The 26847-nt window shown below is 36.2% G+C and overlaps 1 protein-coding gene across 1 annotated transcript in view; it reads left to right on the top strand.

The window, feature by feature from the left end:
- Positions 1-26847, top strand: part of TTK (TTK protein kinase) — a 48709-nt gene that overhangs the window by 3113 nt on the left and 18749 nt on the right. The window contains exons 3-13 of the mRNA XM_032409395.1: positions 2364-2586; positions 2939-3045; positions 5258-5401; positions 6084-6189; positions 6351-6423; positions 6518-6609; positions 8225-8312; positions 9295-9415; positions 13576-13724; positions 24366-24502; positions 25853-25979. Of these exons, the coding sequence (XP_032265286.1) occupies positions 2364-2586; positions 2939-3045; positions 5258-5401; positions 6084-6189; positions 6351-6423; positions 6518-6609; positions 8225-8312; positions 9295-9415; positions 13576-13724; positions 24366-24502; positions 25853-25979 (1367 nt within the window). The remainder of the gene's footprint in view (positions 1-2363; positions 2587-2938; positions 3046-5257; positions 5402-6083; positions 6190-6350; positions 6424-6517; positions 6610-8224; positions 8313-9294; positions 9416-13575; positions 13725-24365; positions 24503-25852; positions 25980-26847) is intronic.

Here is a 26847-nt window from a genome sequence, read left to right as displayed (position 1 = left end):
CACCCAGTTACCCCATCTCCCCACCCCCTTCTCCAGCAACCCTCAGTTTGTTTCCTATGATTAAGAGTCTCTTATGGTTTGTCTCCCTCTCTGAGTCGTCTTGTTTTATTTTTTCCTCTCTTCCCCTATGATCCCGTTTTTTTTCTTAAATTCCACCTATGAGTGAGATTGTATGATAATTGTCTTTCTCTGATTGACTTATTTTGCTTAGCATAATACCCTCTAGTTCCATCAGGTCATTGCAAATGGCAAGATTTCATTTTTTTGATGGCTGAGTAGTATTTCATTGTATATATATACACCACATCTTCTTTATCCATTCGTCTGTTGATGGACATCTGGGCTCTTTCCATAGTTAGGCTATTGTGGACATTGCTGCTATGAACATTGGGGTGCAGGTGCCCCTTCAGATCACTACATTTGTATCTCTGGGGTAAATACCCAGTAGTGCAATTGCTGGGTCGTAGGGTAGCTCTATTTTCTACTTTTTGAGGAACCTCCATACTGTTTTCCAGAGTAGCTGCACCAGCTTGCATTCCCACCAACAGTGTAAGAGGGTTCCCCTTTCTCTACATCCTCACCAACATCTGTCATTTCCTGACTTGTTAATTTTAGCCATTCTGACAGGTGTGAGGTGGTATCTCATTGAGGTTTTGATTTGTATTTCCCAGATGCCCAGTGATGTGGAGCATTTTTTCATGTGTCTGTTGGCCATTTGGGTGTCTTCTTTGGAGAAATGTCTGTTCATGTCTTCTGCCCATTCCTTGATTGGATTATTTGTTCTTTAGGTGTTGAGTTGGATAAGTTCTTTATAGATACTGGATACTAGCCCTTTGTCTGATATTTGCAAATATCTATGCTCATTCTGTCAGTTGTCTTTTAGTTTTGTTGACTGTTTCCTTTGCTGTGCAAAAGCTTTTTATCTTGATGAAGTCCCAGTAGTTCATTTTTGCCTTTGTTTCCCTCACCTTCTAGCAAGAAGTTGCTGTGGCCGAGATCACAGAAGTTGCTGCTTGTGTTCTCTTGGATTTTGATGGATTCATGTCTCACATTTAGGTCTTTCATCCACTTTGAGTCTATTTTTGTGTATGGTGTAAGGAAATAATCCCATTTCATTCTTCTGCATGTAGCTGTCCAATTTTCCCCAACACCATTTGTTGAAGAGACTGTCTTTTTTCCACTGGATATTCGTTCCTGCTTTGTCGAAGATTAGTTGACCATAGAGTTGAGGGTCCATTTCTGGGTTCTCTACTCTGTTCCATTGATCTATGTGTCAGTTTTTGTGCCAGTACCATACTGTCTTGATTACAGCTTTGTAATAGAGCTTGAAGTCCGGAATTGTGATGCCACCAGCTTTGCTTTTCTTTTTCAATATTCCTTTGGCTATTCGGCGTCTTTTCTCATTCCAACACAGTGGTTTTTAGACCTCTTGCAGACTAAGTTGTTAGGAGCTCAATGGAAGGGAGGTAAAAAAATGGAAAATGAAATTAATATCAGGCCAGATTAAATTTAAAATAAAAAAGCAGAGTAATGAATATGTTATGCTTTAGTAAAAAGCAGAAACAGTAATTTTGTTTGTTAAAGCAAAGATTTGCCCTTTTTGAAGGCAACTGAAACTGATAGAAGGAATGATAGTTTCTTTGGGAAATCTGAATTTAATAATTTATTGTTTAGTAATGACTAAAATATCCTGAACAGGAGACTGACATTAATTCAATTTGTCCTTTTAAAACAATTGACAGTAAAGAAAGTAAAAAAAAATAAATTACAACATGAAAATTATGGAGAAATATGAGTAACTTGCAGGGAGAAGAAAATAACCATACCAGTTACTTATCTTTTATAAATTGTTTTTGTTTAATTGGGTTAAAGGTAAGTTTGAGATATATGGAGATAATGTTGGATGGGTGAGGTTGTAAAGAAGGTTATGTTAGGAATGGGGCAATAAGTTTTAAAATTTTTAATGAATAAGTCATTGATGAGGAATTTTCTAACAAAGTTGTTACAGGTGGTGGTGGGAGAGACTTAGGTTTTCTTCGGATAGTTAGGGGGCTGAAATAGAATTATGTTGCTAGAGCATAAAATTTTCTTAGACTACATATGGCCTTTTAAAAGCTACTTACAAAAGAGCTTATTTCCAAAGTTTTTCTTTCCATCAAAATATGTAACTTTAGGAATAAAATAAACTCTTATAAAGGCATACATGCAGTAAATAAGTTGCTCATATTTATAGGAATTGTTAAAGTTTTATAGTGTTTTAAGGAGCTTATGTACATTTATACTGAGAAAATAAATTATTAACTAATTTGAAAGGAAAGTGCAATTTGGCATTTGTTTTGGTATATTTTGTTCCTCTTATTCAGATAACTCGGGAACTGTTAACCAAATTATGATGATGGCAAACAACCCAGAGGACTGGTTGAATTTGTTGCTCAAACTAGAGAAAAACAGTGTCCCCCTAAATGAAGCTCTTTTAAATAAATTGATTGGTCGTTACAGTCAAGCAATTGAAGCCCTTCCTCCAGATAAATATGGCCAAAATGAGAGTTTTGCTCAAATTCAAGTGAGATTTGCTGAATTAAAAGCGTAAGTATTCACTTATTAACTACATTAACTAACTACATTACATTGCACATAACTACATTATAAAAGAAACATGTCAGGATTAATTATAAGAAAATTAATATTTTTTAACCAAATCCTTTTGTTTATAATTAACAAGTGAGTATTGTAAACTCTGTTTACTATGTACATATTTCTACAAAAGTTACATATTCTGGACTCTGCCTAAAAAGATTTTAAAAACTAACTGATTAGTATTTAATTTTACAAACAGAGAAAAACATGCCATGTCCCTTGGAAAATTGAATGAGGAGTTATCAAACTTAAGTAGCTATGTCCTTTTTCTTAAAATTTGACTCTATAATCTTTATTACAGTATTCAGGAGCCGGACGATGCCCGTGACTACTTTCAGATGGCCAGAGCAAACTGCAAGAAATTTGCTTTTGTGCATGTATCTTTTGCACAGTTTGAACTATCACAAGGTAATTTGAAAATGTCAAGTCCAAATTTTAAGTAATAGATAACTTCCTGCTGTAACTCAGACTGTAATGTTAAATCATACATATGAAGTAGAAATTTGAGGCGAAAGGCATGGAAGTTGATAAGATGAGAATATGGGGGAAGAATGCCACCAAAGTGTAAATGCAGAGAATATCTGTTATACTAGCTTTTCTACTTGTAAGGCATAATCCAGGGAAATAAGCATGAACATCGTATTTGTGCTATTAATTAGATTCAGGAAATGCCTAAGGAAAGTGGCTTTTTCACTGCATACTTGTGCAGTAGAAGGATATCAGACACTTAAGTTAGCACTTAGATAAACTTTCCTTATGCTATGGTTTCATACTACAAAAATATATATCAAAATATAATTATAGCATTAATTGGTACTTCCCCTTTTTAATTAAAAAGAAAAGCAAACTGCTGTAGAAGCTTTTATTTCTTGTTCATTTGATTCTTGCATAGTCTGGACTTTTTGGACTTTTGGATAGAACCATGGCAATCTCTTCCTCAGACATTTTTAGCCTATCTATTCTTCTGTCTTTTTCTCATTTTCTGGGACTTTTGGATCCATGCTCAGTCTGCCCTCTAGCCATGTTCCTAATTTTCCCTCTGCTCCAACCCTGATCCCATTTACTACCAGTGATACACATAACACTAACTGGTTTGGCTCAGCCAGAATCCCCATCATCGTGCCCGTAGCAGGGCTCAGTCACTGGAGTGTATTTCCCAGGACTGAGGTTGGAGAAAAGCATTGTGAAAACTCAGGAAATGGTTTGAAAACCCTGGACTTTTACTTATTTATAATATTTCTGAGTCCTAGTTATCTGAATCATCTCTAATCTATCCTGTGTACTGTCAGGTGACTTAAAAAAAAAGAAATTCATTCCTTTTTTGCCTAGGAAAATTGATTACTCCTTGCTTATTAGAGTAAGTTTGGCCAGACCTTTAATACCCTCTCTCTCTTCATCTTACTTAAAACATTTGTTGAAGTATTATGGCCTAACAACAGCAACTATAAATTTTATATCTTTAGAACATATAAATATTGAAAATCTCAAATTTTGTTATCTGTATAAAAGAAATAAACTTTATCACTGCAATGTAGTAGTGGCCTCAAGGTCAAAATTGTGATTATTTTGAACAAGGTTATGAATAGGCTCTCAGGAAATATACACATCTCTGAAATCCTATGTGTAGTTTGGTGTATATGTATATTTTTGTAGTGTTGGAAGACATTCCATAGTTTTTATCAGACTCTCGAGGGGGTCTGTGACCTTATTAAGCTCCCTAATACTAGTTCTTATCTAAGCCTGCCTTTCTTTTGCCTCCCTAAAATGCTCAAATCCTGAAATACCAGTACTCTGAATAAATGTATACTTAGCCACTATCAGATATATTTATATTCTTAAAATTTGTAAACTGTCAGAAACTAGAGGCCGTCTCTTAATCATTTTTAAATCCGAAGTACCAAGTGTGTAGCATAGCTGAGTGGCTCCCATAAATGCTGATAACACATTCCATATGATCCATGATGTATACATTTGATATTTAGCAATCAAATTCTAGACAAAATATATTAAGTTTGCATTTGAAAGGAAATTTGATGATTTATTTATAGTCAGATAATTTTAGTAGTCTCAATTATTTTGCATTTTTGGGATAGTATAGCTAAGTCTGGTAGCTAAAGACTAATCTTTGTCATTACTTTTTAAAATATGAGTCCTTTTGATAGAGGATTCCCTTTAGCAAAAGATGTCGACCTTAATAACTAAATGTTGTCATGAATGATGATTATTATACTGCACTGTAATAGATTGGTGTTCTTGGGACTATAGTAACATCTAGGGCTTAGTTTTCCCTTTTACTAAGTTCCTTAAGTTTCTGTTTTATTTGGTTTTTGCTACCCCCACTTTATACTGCTTTGTTGTATTTCTTTTACTTTTGAAAATGGACAATGATGATAAAGCTAATGCATAATTATGTTAATTACATATTACGTAAGTAAACTATTTGACAGGAATTATTACCAAAAGAGAAACTGCTTTTATTTGCTTATGAAATAAGGTACATGAATCTTGGAATAAATATTTTTGCCTAAGCCTTTTAAATTTTTCCCTAGGTCCTGATGAATAAGTATCTGGGGAATGAAGATTACTGCATTAAAATGACATTTATTTTTTACTTTGTTAGGTAATTTCAAAAAAAGTAAACAACTCCTTCATAAAGCTGTAGAATGTGGAGCAGTACCACTGGAAATGCTGGAAATTGCCATTCGGAATTTGAACCTTCAAAAGAAGCAGCTGCTTTCAGAGGAGGAAAAGAAGAGTTTATTAGGTAAATGTATTAATGTGTGCTACTACTTTTCTGTGGTAGATTGTCTGTAAAAAAGAATACAGGGTAGTATTTTATTTATTTATTTTTAAAGATTTTTTTATTTATTTGAGAGAAAGCATATGCACAAGTGAGGTGTGGAGGGAAGGGGGGAGCAGAGGGAGAGGGAGAAGCAGACTCCCTGGGGAGCAGGGAGCCTAATGCAGGGCTCCATCCCAGAACCCCAGGATCATGACCTGAGCTGAAGGCAGACGATTCACCAACTAAGCCACCCAGGTGTCCCCAGGATAATATTTTAAAGAAAAATACCATCTTTGTAGAATGATCAAAATCTAAATTTTAGATGTAAAGGAGGTAGGACTTTTAGAAGTAACAAATATTTATTAACCCTTTTGGAATTTTTTTTTCCCCTAATCAAACTCATTAGTAACACATTAAAAACAATCTAAGCAAGAGATTAGGGGTGCCTTTATTCTGGAGAAACAGGTATGTCATGAATCAGTTGTGAAGTATAGTTAGAGGGTTATCTTCATAACATCTTCATGTCTGCATATCTTATTTGAGGACAAATGTTTACCATAAATTATCTTTTTAAATATTCTTATTTCTGAGATTACTTTTTTTGTGTATTCCTTATATCTTTATGAATTTAATTACAATTTAAAAATATTTACAACATCTACAGTATTGACTGCTCAAGAATCATTCCCCAGTTCACTTGGACACTTACAGAATAGGAACATCAGTTGTGATTCCAGAGGACAAACTACAAAAGCCAGGTTTTTGTATGGGTAAGGAAACTAAATCTGTTTTTTAAATGTTCATCATATATTTACATTATTTATACACTTGCATATGTATTTTAATGTTACGGTAATAACATTAGCAATTAATAGAAATACATATGTTAATATTATTCTTTTAAAAATTGGGGTATTTTCTTTCTGTATAGAGAGAACATGCCCCCTCAAGATGCAGAGATAGGTCATCGAAATCCCTTGAAACAAACAAACAAAGCTAAACGAGTAAGTTACTTTTAATCTACCTTGATTAAAGTGATAGCAGTGAGGTATATGTTTATTTCCTAGTTGGTTACTTAATCTTTCAAAACATTTTTAGTCATGCCCATTTGGAAGAGTCCCAGTTAACCTTCTAAGTAGCCCGGATTATGGGAAGACAGATGGTTCAGTTGTACCAAGTTTTACAAAAAGGTATGTTTGAATTTTAATTTTTTGTTTTCAATACTTAAAGATTGATGACAGAATGGTCACAAGGTCTTTTATTGCCTAATAGTAATTTTGATTAAATTTTTATTTAGTATTAAAGGTTACCGAGTCTCTGAATGCTATTAGGAAGAAAGGAATGACTTTATTTTACTTTTTCACTCATTAAAAATTAAAGGAATGGGAGTGCCTGGCTGGCTCAGTTGCTGGAACATGTGACTCTTGATCTTAGGGTTGTGAGTATGAGCCCCATGTTGGGTGTAGAGATTACTTAAAAATAAAATCTTAAAAAAAGAAATTGAATGATTAACAAATTAGGAAACACAGCAGAAAAAATACTAGGTCAATATTAAACTTAAAAGTTTATGCAGATGTTCCTGGGGTAAAAACTCCTGTTTGGACATTTCTTGCTTATGGATAGCCTCTCTGGTAATAATCTCTTCCTCACGTGTATGAATGTCTTCATAGCAGGGGCAGGAACAATTTCTTTGCTAGCAGGTTCAAGGAAAAGAGCTGCTATCAATGGGAAAGATGATGAATTCACTCATTTGCTTCAGAGCCCAGGGTATCAAGAGGTGGAGAAGGGCAGGTAGAGATAAAATATTATTCACATCCAGTATGTCCTCCTTCCTTCAAGTTGAGTGTTTATCCCCTTAAAGGAAGTGGGAATCTAGTAACCCAGCTTAGCTAAGGAAATTCTTCTGGTCTGTTCTTATCTCTAATCATTCTTGATTTCTTATTTCTATTAGAAAAGGCTCCTTGGATTCCAGAGAATCATTTTGCAAATAAACTTCAGAAGTACAACTGCTTGTTCTTAGTTGACATCCTCTTTAATTAAAATCCTGTCATGCTTAGGGCTTGACTAAAGATAGATATTAAGAGAGCATTTTGGTTGTCCAGAATCTTATGAGATGACTTTTGTCTTCTCCATTTCAAATACCTAGCTGAAGAATAAAGGAGACTTTCTCCCACTATAAAAAAATAAGAACAGGGCGCCTGGGTGGCTCAGTTGGTTAAGCGACTGCCTTCAGCTCAGGTCATGATCCTGGAGTCCCTGGATCGAGTCCCGCATCGGGCTCCCTGCTCGGCAGGGAGTCTGCTTCTCCCTCTGACCCTCCCCCCTCTCATGTGCTCTCTCTCATTCTCTCTCAAATAAATAAATAAAATCTTTAAAAAAAAAAAAAAATAACAAAAACAAACCAGCCATTTTCTCGGTGCTTGTTATGTTAGACTATATGCTAACCACTGTGGAGGCCCATGGGAAGGCTTATACTCTAGTCTTAAGCTGTTTGCAATCTGAAGTGTAGTTTCACCTACATACTGCTGTCCCATTCTCCTTTACTACAGTTATATTTAGCTGCAACTCTTACTTAATACATAATGAAGTACTACTTACCTCTATCCCTTTTGTCATTTCCCAGCTCCTAATTTAGTTATATTTGTACTATAATCATGCTATTTTTAAAAAAAATTTTTTTTTCAAGAGATCTTTCCAATTAAGTGTACATCTTGCTAAAAAGTCAACTTTAAAATGGAAAAAAAACACACTGAAAAGATTAATTTCAAGGTAAGCATTAAAACTATTTTGTTTTGTGGGTAATAGACAGACCTCTGGATCAGAACGCCGAGATATGATTGTGCCTGGATCTAAATCAACTGGAAATGATTCCAGTGAATTGAGACATTTAAAGGTATTTTAATTTTTAAATCTTTACATGGAGCAAGGGTTCCTGATCCAGGATTCATGAAGTTTTTTCTGGGAAAGGGGTCCAATGGTGTTCCTGCAGTCCCGAGAGATATAGGACTACTAATGGAAAGTGATATAGAAGTCCTAAACTGTTCCTCCAAAATTGAGGTGGTAGCAAAATGATCAATGATCTCCTGGGATAACTTTGAAGTAACAATTATTATGCATGTGTTTAAGCAGATTAGTTGGCCTGGATTTGGGAATAGGTTAGGGAGCCATTCCCCCCAATTTTTGTTTCTTGGTGTGTTTAATCATAGGATCTGACAAGGCATCTTATGCAGCAATGAGGGTAAATGTGATGTGTCTTTGTAAATTCAAAAGATACAATTTTATTAGTCTCTGATGCACTGATTTTTAGGGGTTATACTATTCTTATTGTACTTGAGTTCAACCACTGAGCTCACAATGTGGGTCTTTTCAGTTTGTATTTTTTGTGATTCCTCTCTTTCATGGTCTATGCTTATTTTAACTAATCACAGCTATCTTAGAGTATAGAGCATAATTATATCAAAAGTTTACTTTTTGGATTTAGAATAATTACTGTTTTAGACTTACACAAATCTTAATTTTCACTAATGTTATTTTTGGGATAAAATACAATTACAGTAACAAAATAATGAGGCATGTCTTATGTTGGATTCAAAATTTCAATCTCTCTTTTTAATTGAATATATTTTAGCAGTTGATTATGTCCATTGAAAGCACATTGCCCAAATATATGGTTATGGACATTCCCAATGCTCTAGTCAATAATTGAAGAAATTAATCTGTTCTCAGTTTGTGAGTCTACATCTGATGATAGTAGATAATTTAGTTAGCAATCTTTTCACATAGATGAGACTTCAGTATTTCGAACACTAAGACAAATTAGTGCTGTTGTTGTTTATGAGACTTTATTTTTTTGATATCTTATTCTTTTTATGTAGTCTATTCAAAATATCCATTCCAAGGAACCTCTGATGTCAGATGAGAAGAGTTCTGAACTTATTACTGATTCAGTAACCCTGAAGAATAAAACGGAATCAGGTCTTCTAACAAAATTAGAAGGTAAGAGAAACAAGATAAGCTTCCTTAATTAAGAATATCACTTTAGGGACGCCTGGGTGGCTCAGTCGGTTAAGCGCCTGCCTTTGGCTCAGGTCATGATCCCAGGGTCCTGGGATTGAGTCCTGCATGGGCTTCCTGCTCTGCAGGGAGCCTGCTTCTCCCTCCCCCTGCTTGTGCGTACTCTCTCTCTCTCTCTCAGATAAATAAATAAATAAAATCTTAAAAAAAGAAAGAACACCACTTTGTTGCTTGTGGAAGTTGACCAGCCATCCAAGAATTACAATGTAAGACTGTATCTATATCCCTTTATCTTGTGTGCCAGTTGAATTAAATAGAATGTATGAAAAAATATTGAATTCTGTAGCAACAGAAGTATATTTGCCTAAAAGGTGCCTAGGAAGAAGAGTGGAGGGAAAGTACAATGGGGCTGAGTTAGGTTTCTCAGTTGGCTTGACAAATACTTTCTGGAAAAAACAGAAGCTGTATTGCCTATAGGACAGTTCTCTCTTTTCTCTTTTATCAAACATTTGATTTTCCACCATATGAGTACTATGATAAATTTTCTAAGGGTATATAAATGAATGAGACAGGGTCCCAAGGAGATTGCCATCCAGCATGGAAGAGAGACTGATAAATATAATGCTGTGTAGAGTTTAGAGAGTGTTATGAGAACCACATAAATAAAATGCTATGAGAATTCAGAGGAGGGAGAAACCTGAAGAACCAATTAGTTTAGGATAAATAAGAAAATGTTTTGTGGAGGCAAAGAAACATGAAGAACTGTTTGGGTTTAAATAGGAAGAAATAGCAGTGATAGAGTATTTCAGATGGAGAGAATAGCAAAAGCAAAAGAATAAAACATTTTGGAACCAAAGACAGTCTAATTACGTGAAAAACTATAACAGGTCATGTAAAAGTGGGAGATAAGACTAGGTAGACTAAACACCAGGCTTAAAATTTTTTTTGTAAACATCAGAGTACCAATAACAATTTTTGAGCAAGATCACGAATTGGATGATTCTTGCCCAAACAAAGGTTGACAGATTGACTGTGTTTTTTTCATTAATTGGACTGAGGAGGAAAACTGGGACAAACTAGGCTTGCTGAGACTCTTTGGTTTCCAAACTGAGACTTTCCTGGTGTTAGCCCTGGAAGTTCCATAAATCATCTTAACCCTCAGTCCGTAACAAACTGGGCCTGTTAATTGTCCTAGAATAGTCTTCTTTTGCCATTATTTTGACTCAGAATAGATTCCTATTTCTAGTATTTGGAGGAGATTTTCATGGCATCTGTTATAAACTGGTATTATTGAAAAATCATTTTTACCAAATATGCTTGTTAATAGTACTAATCTGACACCTAATTTAATGTTTTTCAATAAAAGCTTGTTGAGTACCTACCTACACAGTGCCAGTAATACTTTATTATATAGTAAAACTTCCAGTCACAAAACTGCCCAAATCATAAGAGTATATAGCCCAGTGAAATAGCATTTCAGGGGCACCTGGCTGGCTCAGTCGGTTAAGTGTCTGCCTTCGGCTCAGGTCATGATCCCGGGGTCCTGGGATCAAGTGACATGTTGGCTCCTTGCTCAGCGGGGAGCCTGCTTCTCCCTCTGCCTGCCGCTCCCCCTGCTTGTGCTCGCTCTCTCAAATAAATAAAATCTTAAAAAAAAAAAAAAAATAGCATTTTAGTCATACACATTTCTCCTGAGTGTATTCGAAGAGTGGGGTTGTAGGATCACAGGGTGTGCATATGTTCACCTGTGGCGGATCGTGCCAAACAGTTTTCTAGAATGGTTGTACTTTTGACCAGCAGTAGTTTGCTCTTGCTCCATATTAGTCCCAATTGTTTTATTGTTGGTTTTTAATTTTAGACATTTGGATGCTGCTGAGTGATAGCTCATTGTGGTTTTAATTTGTGCTTCTCTGATAGCTTATGATGTTGAACATCTTTTTCTATGTTTATTGGCCGTTTGGATATCCTCTTGTGAAGTTCTTGTTTGAATCTCTGGCCAATTTTTCTATTGGGGTTTTCTTTTTTTTTCTCATTGATTCCTAGGAGATATTTATATCATCTAGATACATATCCTTTGTTGGATAGATGTGTTACAAGTAACTTTTCCCATTATGTAGTGAAGACTTTTTAGGAAAAGAATTCTTAAATATTGTGCATTTTAATTTATCAGTCTTTTCCTATGTGGTGTTTCCTGTCTTTAAACAAATCTGTTCCTATAATAATTCCATATATTTTAAATGATTTATCATCTTGCCTTTCACATTTAGACTATATTCTATCTGAAATTAATATTTATGTATATGTAAGATGAAGTATCAAGATTCAGTTGTTTTTTTCCCCATGTAGATATCCAGTCGGTCCAGCATCATTTATTGAAAAGACCCTCTTTTCCCTCAGAAAATTATAAATTAGATGATCCTGTGCGTGATGTCTGGTTTTGGATTCTTCTTTGTTTCATAGTTCTTTTTATCTGTCTTTGTGCCCGGGTTCTTAATTACTGCAATAATATATCTGTCAGTTGTAAAATCTTCCAACTTCATTCATCTTTGAGGCTATATCAGCTATTTAGGGCTTTTGGGTTTCTGTATAAATGTTAGAATCTATTTTGTAAAAAATGGGATTTTGACTGAGATCCTAACGGGACAGGTTGACATCTTAACAGATAAGTTTTCTCCTCCACTAACCTGGCATATCCCTTCATTCATTTAAGTAGTATTTAAAAGGTTATTGAGAATCATTTTCTGTGTTGAGACTTTTCTTATCTTTTGCTAGAGTTATTCCTAGATATCTGACATATTTTTGATGCTGTGATGAATAGGATCTTTTTTTTTTTAATTTTTTTTATCCTCTACTTCTTGTTGTTGGTATATAAAAATATAACTGGTTTTAGTTATTGATCTTAAATACAGTGATGTTTGCTAAACTTACAGAATAATTCTAGTATTTTTCTATGGATTCTTTCATGCTGTTTGAAAATAATATAACATTTTTTTCCTTCTAATTCTTTTAACCTTTTTTTTTTTCTTGCTGTATTGCACTTAACACCATAATGATGAATAGAAAGGATGATAGGTGGCGATCTTAACTCATTCCCTGTTGTAGAGGGAAGCTTTCAATATTTTACCCTTTTATGATAATTGCTGTAGATTTTTGTGGCTACTGTTTATCAAATATCAGAACAGTGAATTTTACTTTATACTCAGAGTACTGTTAGGTTTTTTTTTGTGACTGAGTGTTGAATTTTGTCAAATGCTTTTTCTGCATTTGAGTTGATCATATATTTTTCTTCTCTGTTGTGTTATGGCAAATTAAATTGATTTTAAATGTTAAGCAAACTTTGTATTTAGGAATAAACAACTTGGTCATCATTATCCCTTTTGTATATCAGTTGCAAATATTTGTTTAGGATTTTTGCATTTATTTTATTTTATTTTATTTATTTATTTTTTTTTAAGATTTTATTTATTTGACAGAGACCCAGAGAGAGAGGGAACACAAGCAGGGGGAGTGGGAGAGGGAGAAGCAGGCTTCCTGCTGAGCAGGGAGCCCGATGCGGGGCTCGATCCCAGGACCCTGGGATCATGACCTGAGCCGAAGGCAGACGCTTAACGACTAAGCCACCCAGGCGCCCCAGGATCTTTGCATTTATTATGGTAGGAATGAATATTGATAATCATAGGAGAGTAAATATATTGTTGAGGCTCTTTTGTTCAGAGACCATTAAGAAAACAAGATACAGTCTAGTTTAAGGTAAAATTTTTGTTAAAAAACTAGAGGTCTATGAAAAGTAGTGGATTAGCTTCTCTCTATTAGCAAGACCTTATGAGGTATATATATTTTTAAATTTTTACTTATTTGTTCGGTGTTTTCTGGTGAAGACCAGAAGTATTTAAATTCAGAATGGCTTCTGATAAAGCTCTAGGTAGCAACTTAGGAAGATGGCTGTGGCGCCTAAGTAAAATTGATTGGCTAAAAACAAATTGTCAGCAGCTGGCTTAAAGTTTTTAGTTTCCTTTTTTTGTTTTGTTTTTTAAGAGCAAAGTGCTAATACAGTTTGTAACATGTTCTGTAGTTCAGATTTAATCTTGTTATTATCAAATATTCTTTCCTTTTATTGATAATAACCACAAATGCAATTTCAGAAACTAAGGAACATCAAGAACCAAAGGTTCCAGAGAGTAACCAGAAACAGTGGCAGTCTATGAGAAAGCCAGAATGTGTAAACCAGAATCCTGCTGCATCTTCAAATCAGTGGCAGATTCCAGAGATATCCCGAAAAGTTGATACAGAGGTAACTTTCTTTTCCTCTCAAGTGTAGCATTGCCATTGTTTGTAATGTGGATGATCATGTTAAATGTTTTCTTCTTTTATTTAATCTTTATATACCATAGTTAGTGGAATAGTTTAAAGGTTTTTTTTTTTTATTATTCACAAAACAATGATTACTAATAGTCACAGATTCAGTAGAAGTGTATGTTAAGCTGAAGTCTTTTATTTTCAGTGGTGTTTCTAGATTTCTGGTAAACTGGTGCAAGGGGTCAGCAAACTACAGCCTATGGGTCAAATCTAGTTCCCAGCCTGTCTGTAAAAAACGTTTTATTGGAACACAGCCATGCCCATTCATTACTATCTATGGCTGCTTTTGAACTGTAAAAGCAGAATTGAGTAGTTGAAATAGAAGCCATCTGTCTTAAAAAGCCTCAAATGATTACTTTCTTGCCCTTTACAGAACACAATATGCTGATTCCTGAACTAGTGCAAAGCTGTACCAAAGCATTTGACAATTTCCTATTGACATCCCCATGGATAAAATAGGATAATATAGACTAGACAATATATATGAATTTATAGCAGGTTGAATGATCATTCCCAGTGGCCAGAGGTCATTTTAGAAGGAATAATCTGGTAGGCTACTAGAGAGCCATACCTATATAGTCCATGGCTATACTTTCCTCACTATTTCTTTTCAGTTATATTCTAACTCAGTGGTTCGCACATATTTTGGTCTTGGGGTCCTTCTTATACTCTTAATTATCAAGGCCCCTAAAGAGCTTTTATTTATGTAGGTTGTATTTATCTGTATTTATTATATTAGAAAATAGAACTGAGACATTTAAAAAATATCTAATAACTTATTAAAAATAACAATAATAAATCCATCACGTGACTATAGATATACTTTTAAGAAAAATAAGTATTTTTGTGTTTTCTCTCATTGAGGTATAATTGACATATAACATTTGTTTCAGGTATACAACCTAATGATTGAATATTTGTATTACGAAGTGATCACCACAAGTTCAATTAATATCTGTGGCCATACAGCTACACAATTTTTTTTTTCTTGTGAGAACTTACAAGATTTACTCTCCTAGCAATTTTCAAGTATGCATATACTATTAATAACTATAGTCACCATGCTATCTTCATAACTTGTTTATTTTGTAGTTAGAAATACCTTTTATCTTTTGACTCCCTTCACCCATTTCTTCTGCCAACCCATCCCCACCTCTGGCAACCATTAATTTGCTCTCCATATCTATGAGGTTGTTTTAGATTTCACATATAAATGATACTATGCAGTATTTGTCCATCTCTGTCTGGCTTATTTCACTTAATATAACGCCATCAGTGTCCATCCATGTTGTCACAAATGGCAAGATTTCATTTTCTTTTATGGCTAATAATATTCTGTGTGTGTGTGAGCTTGACATTTTCTTTATCAATTCATTCATCCACTGAATTGACACTTAGGTTGTTTCCATATCATGGCTATAGTAAATAATGCTGCAGTGAACATAGGGATGGGTGCATGTATCTTTTCAAGTTAGTGTTCTTACTTTCTTTGAATAAATACCTAGAAGAGGAATTGCTGGATCATATGATAGTTCTATTTTTAATTTTTTGAGGAACCTCCATACTGTTTTCAATCCGTGGCTGCACTGATTTGCATTCCCACCAACAGTGCACAAGAATTCTCTTTTCTCTACATCCTTGCCAACACTTGTTATTTCTTGTCTTTTTGATAACGGTCATTGTAACAGGTGTGAGGTGGTTTTGATTTGTATTTCCCTGATGATTAGTGGTGTTGAACATCTTTTTATGTACCAATGGCCAAATATATGTCTTTGGAAAAATAGGTCTATTTACATCTTTGGCCCTTTTTCTGGTTGGATTGTTCGCTTTTGCTATTGAGTTATAGGGGTTCATTATGTATCTTGGATATTAACCCCTTATCAGGTATATGATTTGCATATATTTTCTCCCATTCAGAGGGTTGTCTTTCATTTTGTTAATGATTTCCGTTGCTGCGCAGAAGCTTATTAGTTCGATATTGTCCCACTTACTTATTTTTGCTTTTTTGGCCTTTGCTTTTGCTGTTAGATCCAAAAAAAATCCTTGCCAAGATCGACATCAGGGACCTTACTGCTTGTATTTTCTTCTGGAAGTTTTGTGGTTTCAGGTCTTACATACAAGTGTTCAATCCATTTTTTTTTTAATTTTATTTTATTATGTTATGTTAATCACCATACATTACATCATTGGTTTTTGATGTAGTGTTCCATGATTCATTGTTTGCGTATAACACCCAGTGTTCCATTCAATACGTGCCCTTTTTTTTTTTTTTTTTTAAAGATTTTATTTATTTGACAGAGAGACACAGCGAGAGAAGGAACACAAGGCAGGGGGAGTGGAGAGGGAGAAGCAGGCTTCCCGCTGAGCGGAGAGCCCGATGCGGGGCTCGATCCCAGGACCCTGGGATCATGACCTGAGCCGAAGGCAGACGCTTAACGACTGAGCCACCCAGGCGCCCCCCCTTTTTAATACCCATCACTAGGCTAACCCATCCTCCCACCCCCTCCCCTCTAGAACCCTGAGTTTGTTTCTCAGAGTCCATAGTCTCTCATGGTTCGTCTCCTCCTTCATTTTTCCCTTCCTACTATCTTCTCTCTCTCTCTCTCTTTTTTTTTTTTTTTTAACATATAATGTATTATTTGTTTCAGAGGTACAGGTCTGTGATTCATCAGTCTTACACAATTCACAGCGCTCACCATAAAACATACCCTCCACAATGTCTATCACCCAGCCACCCCATCCCTCTCACCCCTCACCACTCCAGCAACCCTCAGTTTGTTTCCTAAGATTAAGAATTCCTCATATCAGTGAGATCATATGCTACTTGTCTTTCTCTGATTGATTTATTTCGCTTAGCATAATACCCTCTAGTTCCATCCACGTCGTTGCAAATGGCAAGATTTCATTTTTTTTTTTGATGGCTGCATAATATTCCATGGTATATATATATACCACATCTTCTTTATCCATTCATCTGTTGATGGACATTTGGGCTCTTTCCATAGTTTAGCTATTGTAGACATTGGTGCTATAAACATTGGGGTGCACGTCCCCCTTCGGATCACTACATTTGTATCTTTGGGGTAAATACTCAGTAGTGCAATTGCTGGGTCGTAGGGTAGCTCTATTTTCTACTTTTTGAGGAACCTCCATACTGTATTCCAGAGTGGCTGCACCAGCTTGCATTCCCACCAACAGTGTAGGAGGGTTCCCCTTTCTCTACATCCTCGCCAACATCTGTCATTTCCTGACTTGTTAATTTTAGCCATTCTGACTGGTGTGAGGTGGTATCTCATTGAGGTTTTGATTTGGCTTTCCCTGATGCCGAGGGATGTGGAGCACTTTTTCATGTGTCTGTTGGCCATTTGGATGTCTTCTTGGGAAAAATATCTGTTCGTGTCTTCTGCCTATTTCTTGATTGGATTATTTGTTCTTTGGCTGTTGAGTTTGATAAGTTCTTTATAGATTTTGAATACTAGCCCTTTATCTGATCTGTCATTTGCAAATATTTTCTCCCATTCTGTCAGTTGTCTTTTGGTTTTGTTGACTGTTTCCTTTGCAGTGCAAAAGCTTTATGTTGATGGAGTCCCAATAGTTCATTTTTGCCCTTGCTTCCCTTGCCTTTGGCAATATTTCTGGGAAGAAGTTGCTGCGGCTGAGGTCGAAGAGGTTGCTGCCTGTGTTCTCCTCTAGAATTTTGATGGACTCCTGTCTCACAGTTAGGTTTTTCATCCACTTTGAGTCTATTTTTGTGTATGGTGTAAGGAAATGGTCCAGTTTCATTCTTCTGCATGTAGCTGTCCAGTTTTCCCCAACACCATTTGTTGAAGAGACTGTCTTTTTTCCATTGGACATTCTTTCCTGCTTTGTCGAAGATTAGTTGACCATAGAGTTGAGGGTCCCTTTTTGGGCTCTCTATTCTGTTCCATTGATCTATGTGTCAGTTTTTGTGCCAGTACCATACTGTCTTGATGATTACAGCTTTGTAATAGAGCTTGAAGTCCGGAATTGTGATGCCACCAGCTTTGCTTTTCTTTTTCAACATTCCTCTGGCTATTCGGGGTCTTTTCTGGTTCCATACAAATTTTAGGATTATTTGTTCCATTTCTTTGAAGTTGATGGTATTTTGATAGGGATTGCATTGAATGTGTAGATTGCTCTAGGTAGTATTGACATCTTCACAATATTTGTTCTTCCAATCCATGAGCATGGAACGTTTTTCCATTTCTTTGTGTCTTCCTCAATTTCTTTCAAGAGTATTTTATAGTTTTCTGAGTACAGATCCTTTGCCTCTTTGGTTAGATTTATTCCTAGGTATCTTATGGTTTTGGGTGCAATTGTAAATGGGATTGACTCCTTAATTTCTCTTTCTTCTGTCTTGTTGGTGTATAGGAATGCCACTGATGTCTGTGCATTGATTTTATATCCTGCCACTTTCCTGAATTCCTGTATGAGTTCTAGCAGTTTTGGGGTGGAGTCTTTTGGGTTTTCCACATAAAGTATCATATCATCTGCAAAGAGTAAGAGTTTGAGTTCTTCTTTGCCAATTCGGATGCCTTTTATTTCTTTCTGTTGTCTGATTGCTGTGGCTAGGACTTCTAATACTATGTTGAATAGCAGTGGTGATAGTGGACAACCCTGCCGTGTTCCTGACCTTAGGGGGAAAGCTCTCAGTTTCTCCCCATTGAGAATGATATTCTTATAATTCTTTGTATTTCTTTGGTGTTGGTTGTGATCTCTCCTCTTTCATTCATGATTTTATTTATTTGGGTCATTTCTGTTTTCTTTTTGATAAGTCTGGCCAGGGGTTTATCAATCTTGTTAATTCTTTCAAAGAACCAGCTCCTAGTTTCGTTATCTGTTCTACTGTTCTTTTCGTTTCTATTTCATTGATTTCTGCTCTGATCTTTATTATTTCTCTTCTCATGCTGGGTTTAGGCTTTATTTGCTGTTCTTTCTCCAGCTCCTTTAGGTGTAGGGTTAGGTTGTGTATTTGAGACCTTTCTTGTTTCTTGAGAAAGGCTTGTATTGCTATATACTTTCCTCTTAGGACTGCCTTTGCTGAATCCCAAAGATTTTGAACAGTTGTGTTTTCATTTTCATTTGTTTCCATGAATTTTTTTAATTCTTCTTTAATTTCCTGGTTGACCCATTCATTCTTCAGTAGGATGCTCTTTAGCCTCCATGTATTTGAGTTCTTTCCGACTTTCCTCTTGTGATTGAGTTCTGGTTTCAAAGCATTGTGGTCTGAAAATATAGAGGGAATGATCCCAATCTTTTGGTACCAGTTGAGACCTGATTTGTGACCTAGGATGTGATCTATTCTGGAGAATGTTCCATGGGCACTAGAGAAGAATATGTATTCTGTTGCTTTGGGATGGAATGTTCTGAATATATCTGTGAAGTCCATTTGGTCCAGTGTGTCATTTAAAGTCTTTATTTCCTTGTTGATCTTTTGCTTAGATGATCTGTCCATTTCAGTGAGGGGGGTGTTAAAGTCCCCCACTATTATTGTATTGTTGTCGATGTGTTTCTTTGATTTTGTTATTAATTGACTTATATAATTGGCAGCTCCCATGTTAGGGGCATAGATATTTATAATTGTTAGATCTTCTTGTTGAATAGACCCTTTAAGTAGAATATAGTGTCCTTCCTCATCCTTATTACAGTCTTTGGTTTAAAATCTAATTTGTCTGATATAAGGATTGCCACCGCAGCTTTCTTCTGGTGTCCATTAGCATGGTAAATGGTTTTCCACCCCCTCACTTTCAATCTGGGGGTGTCTTTGGGTCTAAAATGAGTCTCTTACAGACAGCATATCGATGGGTCTTGTTTTTTTATCCAATCTGATAGCGTTTGTCTTTTTATTGGGGCATTTAGTCCATTTACATTCAGGGTAACTACTGAAAGATATGAATTTAGTGCTATTGTATTGCCTGTAAAGTGACTGTTACTGTATATTGTCTGTGTTCCTTTCTGGTCTATGTTACTTCTAGGCTCTCTCTTTGCTTAGAGGACCCCTTTCAATATTTCTTGTAGGGCTGGTTTCGTGTTTGCAAATTCCTTTAGTTTTTGTTTGTCCTGGAAGCTTTTTATCTCTCCTATTTTCAATGACAGCCTAGCTGGATATAGTATTCTTGGCTGCATATTTTTCTCATTTAGTGCTCTGAATATATCATGCCAGTCCTTTCTGGCCTGCCAGATCTCTGTGGATAGGTCTGTTGCCAATCTAATGTTTCTACCATTGTAGGTTACAGATCTCTTGTCCCGAGCTGCTTTCAGGATTTTCTCTTTGTCTCTGAGAGTCGTAAGTTTTACTATTAGATGTCGGGGTGTTGACCTATTTTTATTGATTTTGAGGGGGGTGGTTTGTGCCTCCTGGATTTTGATGCCTGTTTCCTTCCCCAAATTAGGGAAGTTCTCTGCTATAATTTGCTCCAATATACCTTCTGCCCCTCTCTCTCTTTCTTCATCTTCTGCGATGCCAATTATTCTAATGTTTCGTCTTATGGTATCGCTTATCTCTCGAATTCTGCCCTCATGACCCAGTAATTGTTTATCTCTCCTTTTCTCAGCTTCTTTATTTTCCATCATTTGGTCTTCTATCTCACTGATTCTCTCTTCTGCCTCATTTATCCTAGCAGTTAGAGCCTCCATTTTTTATTGCACCTCATTAATAGCCTTTTTGATTTCGACTTGCTTAGATTTTAGTTCTTTTATTTCTCCAGAAAGGGTTTCTCTAATATCTTCCATGCTTTTTTCAAGCCCAGCTAGTATCTTTTTTTTTTTTAAAGTATTCACACAGAATTTTCTTTTTTTTTTTTTAAGATTTTATTTTATTTTATTTTATTTTATTTGAGGGAGAGAATGAGAGAGAGAGAGCGAGAGAGCACATGAGAGGGGGAGGGTCAGAGGGAGAAGCAGAATCCCTGCTGAGCAGGGAGCCCGATGCGGGACTCGATCCCGGGACTCCAGGATCATGACCTGACCCGAAGGCAGTCGCTTAACCAACTGAGCCACCCAGGTGCCCTAAGCCCAGCTAGTATCTTTAAAATCGTCATTCTTCACTCTAGTTCCTACATCTTACTAATGTCCGTATTGATTAGGTCCCTGGCAGTCAGTACCGCCTCTTGTTCTTTTTTTTGAGGTGATTTTTTCGGTTTTGTCATTTTGTCCAGAGGAGAATAGATGAATGAGAGAACAAAATGCTAACAGGGTAACAACGACCCCAGAAAAATATACACTAAACAAATCAGAAGAGACCTGAAACCAGGGGAAAAGAAAGGGAAAGAAAGAAAAAGGAAAAAAAAAAAGAATATGATCAAATATGACCAGGCTGGTGAATAGATCAGTGCCACACACTAGATTTTGGGCATATTTTGGTCTGTTAAAAGAAACTGCCTCCCAAAATTTTAAAGAAAGAAAAACGCATATATCTACAAAAGTAAGGGTAACTATGATGAAGCAATGGAATATGACTGTAAAGATGAAAATTATAAAAGATTTTATAAAAGGAATTGATAAGAAGTTTGTTGAGAAAAGAAAGAAGAAAAATTTTTTAAAAAAGGGGAAGAGAATATGATCAGGCAGGAGACTAGAACAAAGCCATACACTAGAGATTAAGGTATATTTTGGTCTGTTAGAAGAAACTCTATCCCAAAATTTTAAAGAAAGAACAACTTATATATATATATCAAAAATAAGGTTAACTACAATGAAAGGATAGAATATGACTCTAAAAATGAAAAATAGAAAAGATTTTTAAAAAAGGGATTGATAAGATGTTGGTTGAAAAAAGGAAAAAGAAAAATTAAAAAAAAAATAGAAAAAGAAAATTTAAAAAATTAACTTTGAAAGACTAAAGAATCATGGGAAAAAAGCCATGAATTCTATGTGCAGTATTCCCCTAGTGCTGGAGTTCTGCTGTTTTCATTGATCGGTAAACTTGGTCTTGGCTGGCTGTTCTTGCTGATATTCTGGGGGAGGGGCCTGTTGCCGTGTTTCCCAAATGTCTTTGCCAGAGGCGGAATTACCCCGCCCTTGCCCATCCGGGCTAAGTAATCTGCTCGGGTTTGCTCTCGGGAGCTTATGTTCCCTGAAAGCTTTCCGTACAGCTTTGGAGGACGAGAGTGCAAATGGCAGCCTCCCAATCTCCGCCCGGAGGAGCCAAAAACTCGGGGCCCCACTCCTCAGTGTGCCCCCAGAGAAAAGCAGTCAATCACTCCTATCTCCCAGTCTCCGGCCGCACTCCGTGCTCACCTGGCCTCTGACCGAGCATTTCTATCTCTGGCACATGACCCTATGTGGAGTCTCCAAATCCAGCAGATCCCTGTGGTGCGTTCCTGCGCTGCTCCTCCCAGGGGAAGAAAGGGAGTCTCCCTGGATCTGCCGCTTGTTGGGTCCCTGCTGGAAGAGCAGTGGCCCGACTGTGCCAGGCATCAGGGTTTATGGCAACCGCAAGCTGAGAGCTCGCTCCTCGGCTCCGTCTCTGCAGCCGGCTTCCCCACTTGGATACCTGGGAGCTCTGCCGCACTCAGGCACCCCCGGTCTTTCTGTGACCCCGAGGGTCTTGAGACCACACTGTCCCAGCAACGGTTCCACCCCCTGCTTAGCCACTGGAGCGACGTCCCTCAGTGGAGCCGACTTCTCAAAGTTTCGATTTTGTGCTGCGCGGCTCTATCACTTGCCAGAAGCGGCTGATGGAGGCTCCCTCCCCCCAGTCTATCATCCCGAATATCACCTCGGATTCACTTCTCTGCACGTCCTACCTTCCAGAAAGTGGTCACTTTTCTATTCAGAGAGTTGCTGCTATTCTTTTCTTTGATCTCCTGTTGAGTTCGTAGGTGTTCAGAATGGTTTGATACCTATCTAGCTGAATTCCTGGGACCAGATGAAATTTAGGTCTCCTACTCCTCTGCCATCTTGCTCCTCCTCTGTTCAATCCATTTTGAATTAATTTTTGTATATGGTGCAAGAAAGTGGTTGTTTCATTCTTTTGCTTGTTGCTGTCCAGTTTTCCCAATACCATTTATTGAAGAGACTTTATCTTATTTTATTAAAGATCTAAGTAATGAAGTAGATAATGTTAGATGGAAAAAATCGTGACAGTTTAAATCATGGATCATATGAAACAACACCTATTCTTTCTTTTTGAAGCTTGAAAGTCAATAGCATGGTAAAAGGACTTGAGCCATTTATTTGTCATTAGGGAAATGTAAATCAAAACCACAATGAGATACCACCTCATACCCACTAAGATCAAACACTATTGGTGAGAATGTAAAATGGTGCAAAAACTTGGAAAATGGTATGGCAGTTTCTCAAAAGGCTAAACGTAGCGTTGCCATATGATCTAGCAATTCTACTTCTAAGTGTATACTCAAGAAAACTGTAAATCTATATCTACACAAAAACTTGTACATGAATATTCATAGCAACGTTATTCATATTTGCCCAGTGTGGAAATAACCCCAAATATCCATTGACTGGTGAGTGAATAAACAAAATGTGGTACTCTAAATTCATTATTTCATTTTATTATTCAACAATGAAAAATAATGAAGTACGAATAAATGCTACAACATGGATGAACTTTAAAAACATGCTAAGTAAAAGAAACCCTATCACAAAAGACCATGTATTGAGTGATCCCATTTATAAGAAATGTCCAGAATAAGCAAATCTGTAGAGGCAGAAAGTAGATTAGTAGTTGCCAGGGACTGGGAAGAGTGGGAATGGAGGGTGACCACTAGTGGATATGGAATTTCTTAGGATGATGAAAATGTTCTATAATTAAATAATGTTAATGATCGTGTACTTTTGTGAACATACGAAAAACCACTGAAGAGCACGCTTAGGAAAAGAAGCAAAAGAAACTAAATAGTTTCCTGAGGTCCCTGCTTCTCCAGCAGCCCTCTCAAGTATAGTGTTTTTGTCTCACATCTCAACTTATAGCTAGGAAACTCCCTGTAGTTATGTCCAGACAATTTCTTCTCCTGCAGAGCCCTGGCTTTGTGAGGCTTCTGCTTTCTGGATATACCATCCTGTTCCTTGCTCATTACTATCATCTCTGAACATCCTAGTGACTCCCCATCATTCCTTGAAGATATTAGCCTCTGGATCACTTCCATCTACTTCAAATTAATAACTCCTTCCTCTCTCAAACCATTTCCTTAATTTCACCTCGGCTACCCATTCCCATATACTGAGGTTTTATTGATTGAAGAAAGACTAGTTTTCAGAAGTACAGAGTACTTATTTAGATGATAAAAGTTCAATAATGGTTACAGTAGCCCTGTTGGCAGAGGATATTAGATCCTGTTTTGTTAAACTATACTGTGTGCCTTCCCTCCACTTGTAATCCCTTTGAGGAAAATATAATAGATTTGGAATTTAGAGTAAGAGAGCTATACTAAAAAGTTATTGGAAGTCTGGAATACATATGTTTTACTTATTTTTAGTATCCTGGTGTATTTCATATTTTTATTTTTTCTTTTAGAGGTTATAATGTTTGTAAAACGATTGAACAGGTGACTAAAAACTCTCTAAGTTGTGATGTTTTTTTATTTTGGTTTAGCAGAAACAAACCACTTTTGAGCAGCCTGCCTTTTCAGTTTCAAAGCAGTCACCACCAATATCAGCACCTAAGAGGATTGATCCAAAATCTATTTGTAAAACACCCAGTAGCAGTGCCTTGGATGATTACATGAGCTGGTAATTACTTTTGGTGTTTAGTTTGGCACAATAGAAATAATATGGGCTTCAGGGCCAAATAGATCTATAGTTGAATCCTGCTCTGTTACTTTAAAGAGTTTCCAAACTTCTGTTATTTTTCTGAGCATCAGTTTTTTCATCAGTAAAAGAGGAGGGGAAGGTGACTACAATACATTTTTAAGGATTGTTTTGAAAGTCTCTGTTATAATCTGTACCTATAACCTATAAATACTCTAAATACGTAAAACTTCTTCATAATTATACATTGTCACATGAATATCTTTCTGTAACTGAGAGAAATATTTTAAAGTTTAGCATTCTTAGACTGGATAAAGTAGGTAAATTTTATAGCAAAGGAGGTGTTAATTGGAATGTAATAGTTTCTGAAAGAGGTTGGTTGTATAGGTCACATTGTTCTGGGAGTGTTCAAAAGTAAAAGACTTGAGTGGATGGGAATGAGGGATGGGTGAAGAAATTGGATGGTCAGTGCTGATTGACAGGAAATAAGGGTATTGCAAAAGCAAATTAATGATATTTCAAAGAAAGGAAATAAAGGAATGTGGCACATCATATCATTCAACTAGTGGCTATATTTTTAATGTCTTAGAGAATAACTTAAGTCCATGATGCCTTTTGCTTTTCATTTTCATAATGTACTCTTTGATCTTAATTAGAACTGGCCTTATAAAAGAGGTTTTATAACCTGGTCTCTTAACCAATTTAATACAGTTTTGCTATATATTACCTCATTTTATTATATGTTGGAATATTTTAAAGAATGGTTGCTAACTAGAATCGTGATGTAGTTATTTTTGTGAAGTTATGTTATTTATTGTCTACAAATATTTGTAGAATTCCTTTGTGCCAAGCACCATTCTAGGTGTTGAAGATGTGATAGTGAATAAAACAAGCAAAGCACAGCTTTAAGCTCAAAAGCCAAACTCCTCTGATGTAATTAATTGGCTTTCAGATATTTCTAGCAGGCTATTGTAGAACATAATTATTAAAAAGCGCTCATAAGCTCTATGACCAGCCGTAGGCTAATGTTTGCCTTGGCTAAATTCTTATAAAATAACCCCAACTCCATATTTTAATGCCATCTTATTAATTTTACTAGTAAGAATTTCTTGTCTAGGAGTAAAAAATTACTTTCAGAAAGAATTGCCCCCAAATGAAATTTCTGGTGATGGTGTATCTAGAATAATTTAACTATATTATGAAACCTGACTTGGATTCTGTTTGATGTAATACATTTAAGTTTATATGCATCTTTTAAAATCACACAAAAACTGAATCAGAATCTTGTTTTTACAATTTTAATGTTTTAAACTAAAACCATATCTTTCCTAGTTTTAGAACTCCCGTTGTAAAGAATGACTTCCCACCTGCTTGTCAGTTGTCAACACCTTATAGCCAACTTGCCTATTTCCAGCAGCAACGGCAGCAAATACCTGTTACTCCACTTCAAACTTTACAGGTTTGATAAGCTTTATTTATGATGGTATATGATTTAGGTATGATCAAATCCTAAGATTTTATTTTCACAGCAGCTAGTTGTTAGGAATGGCCTTAAGAACTTGTCCATTCTTAGTTCTATGAGGCAAAACTCTTTTCTAATATCTTCCTAAGGGTACTTTGTGACTTTGAGAGGTTAGTTATTAAAGAAGCGAATGAAGTTTTTCTCACTAACTAGGCCAAAAGATCCAGTTTGAATAGCTAGACAAAATTTCTCTTGTAATTTAGGTTACTTTTTATTCGATTTTACTATTTAAGTCTGCTATTACTGAGCAGCCTCATTTCATTGGCTGATTAATATGAGATGCTACTAAAATACATACAATGGAATATTATGCAGCCATTAAAAGGAACGAAATCTTGCCGTTTGCAACAACATGGATGGAACTAGAGGGTATTATGCTGAGTGAAATAAGTCAATCAGAGAAAGACATGTATCATATGATCTCACTGATATGAGGAATTCTTAATCTCAGGAAATAAACTGAGGGTTGCTGGAGTCGTGAAGAGTGGGAGGGATGGGGTGGCTGGGTGATAGATACTGGGGAGGGTATGTGCTCTGGTGAGCGCTGTGAATTGTGTAAGACTGATGAATCACAGACCTGTACCTCTGAAACAAATAATACATTATATGTTAAAAAAAAAAAAAAGAAGAAGAAGATAGTAGGAAGGGAAAAATGAAGGGGGGGAATCGGAGGAGGAGACAAACCATGAGAGACTATGGACTCTGAGAAACAAACTGAGGGTTCTAGAGGGGAGGGGGGTGGGGGGATGGGTTAGCCTGGTGATGGGTATTAAAGAGGGCATGTACTGTATGGAGCACTGGGTGT

This window comes from Phoca vitulina, unplaced genomic scaffold (genome assembly GCF_004348235.1).
Source record: "Phoca vitulina isolate PV1807 unplaced genomic scaffold, GSC_HSeal_1.0 scaffold11, whole genome shotgun sequence".
Taxonomy (NCBI): domain Eukaryota; kingdom Metazoa; phylum Chordata; class Mammalia; order Carnivora; family Phocidae; genus Phoca; species Phoca vitulina.
Note: the sequence above shows the minus strand (reverse complement) of the source record. Positions and strands in the feature narration are given on the sequence as shown.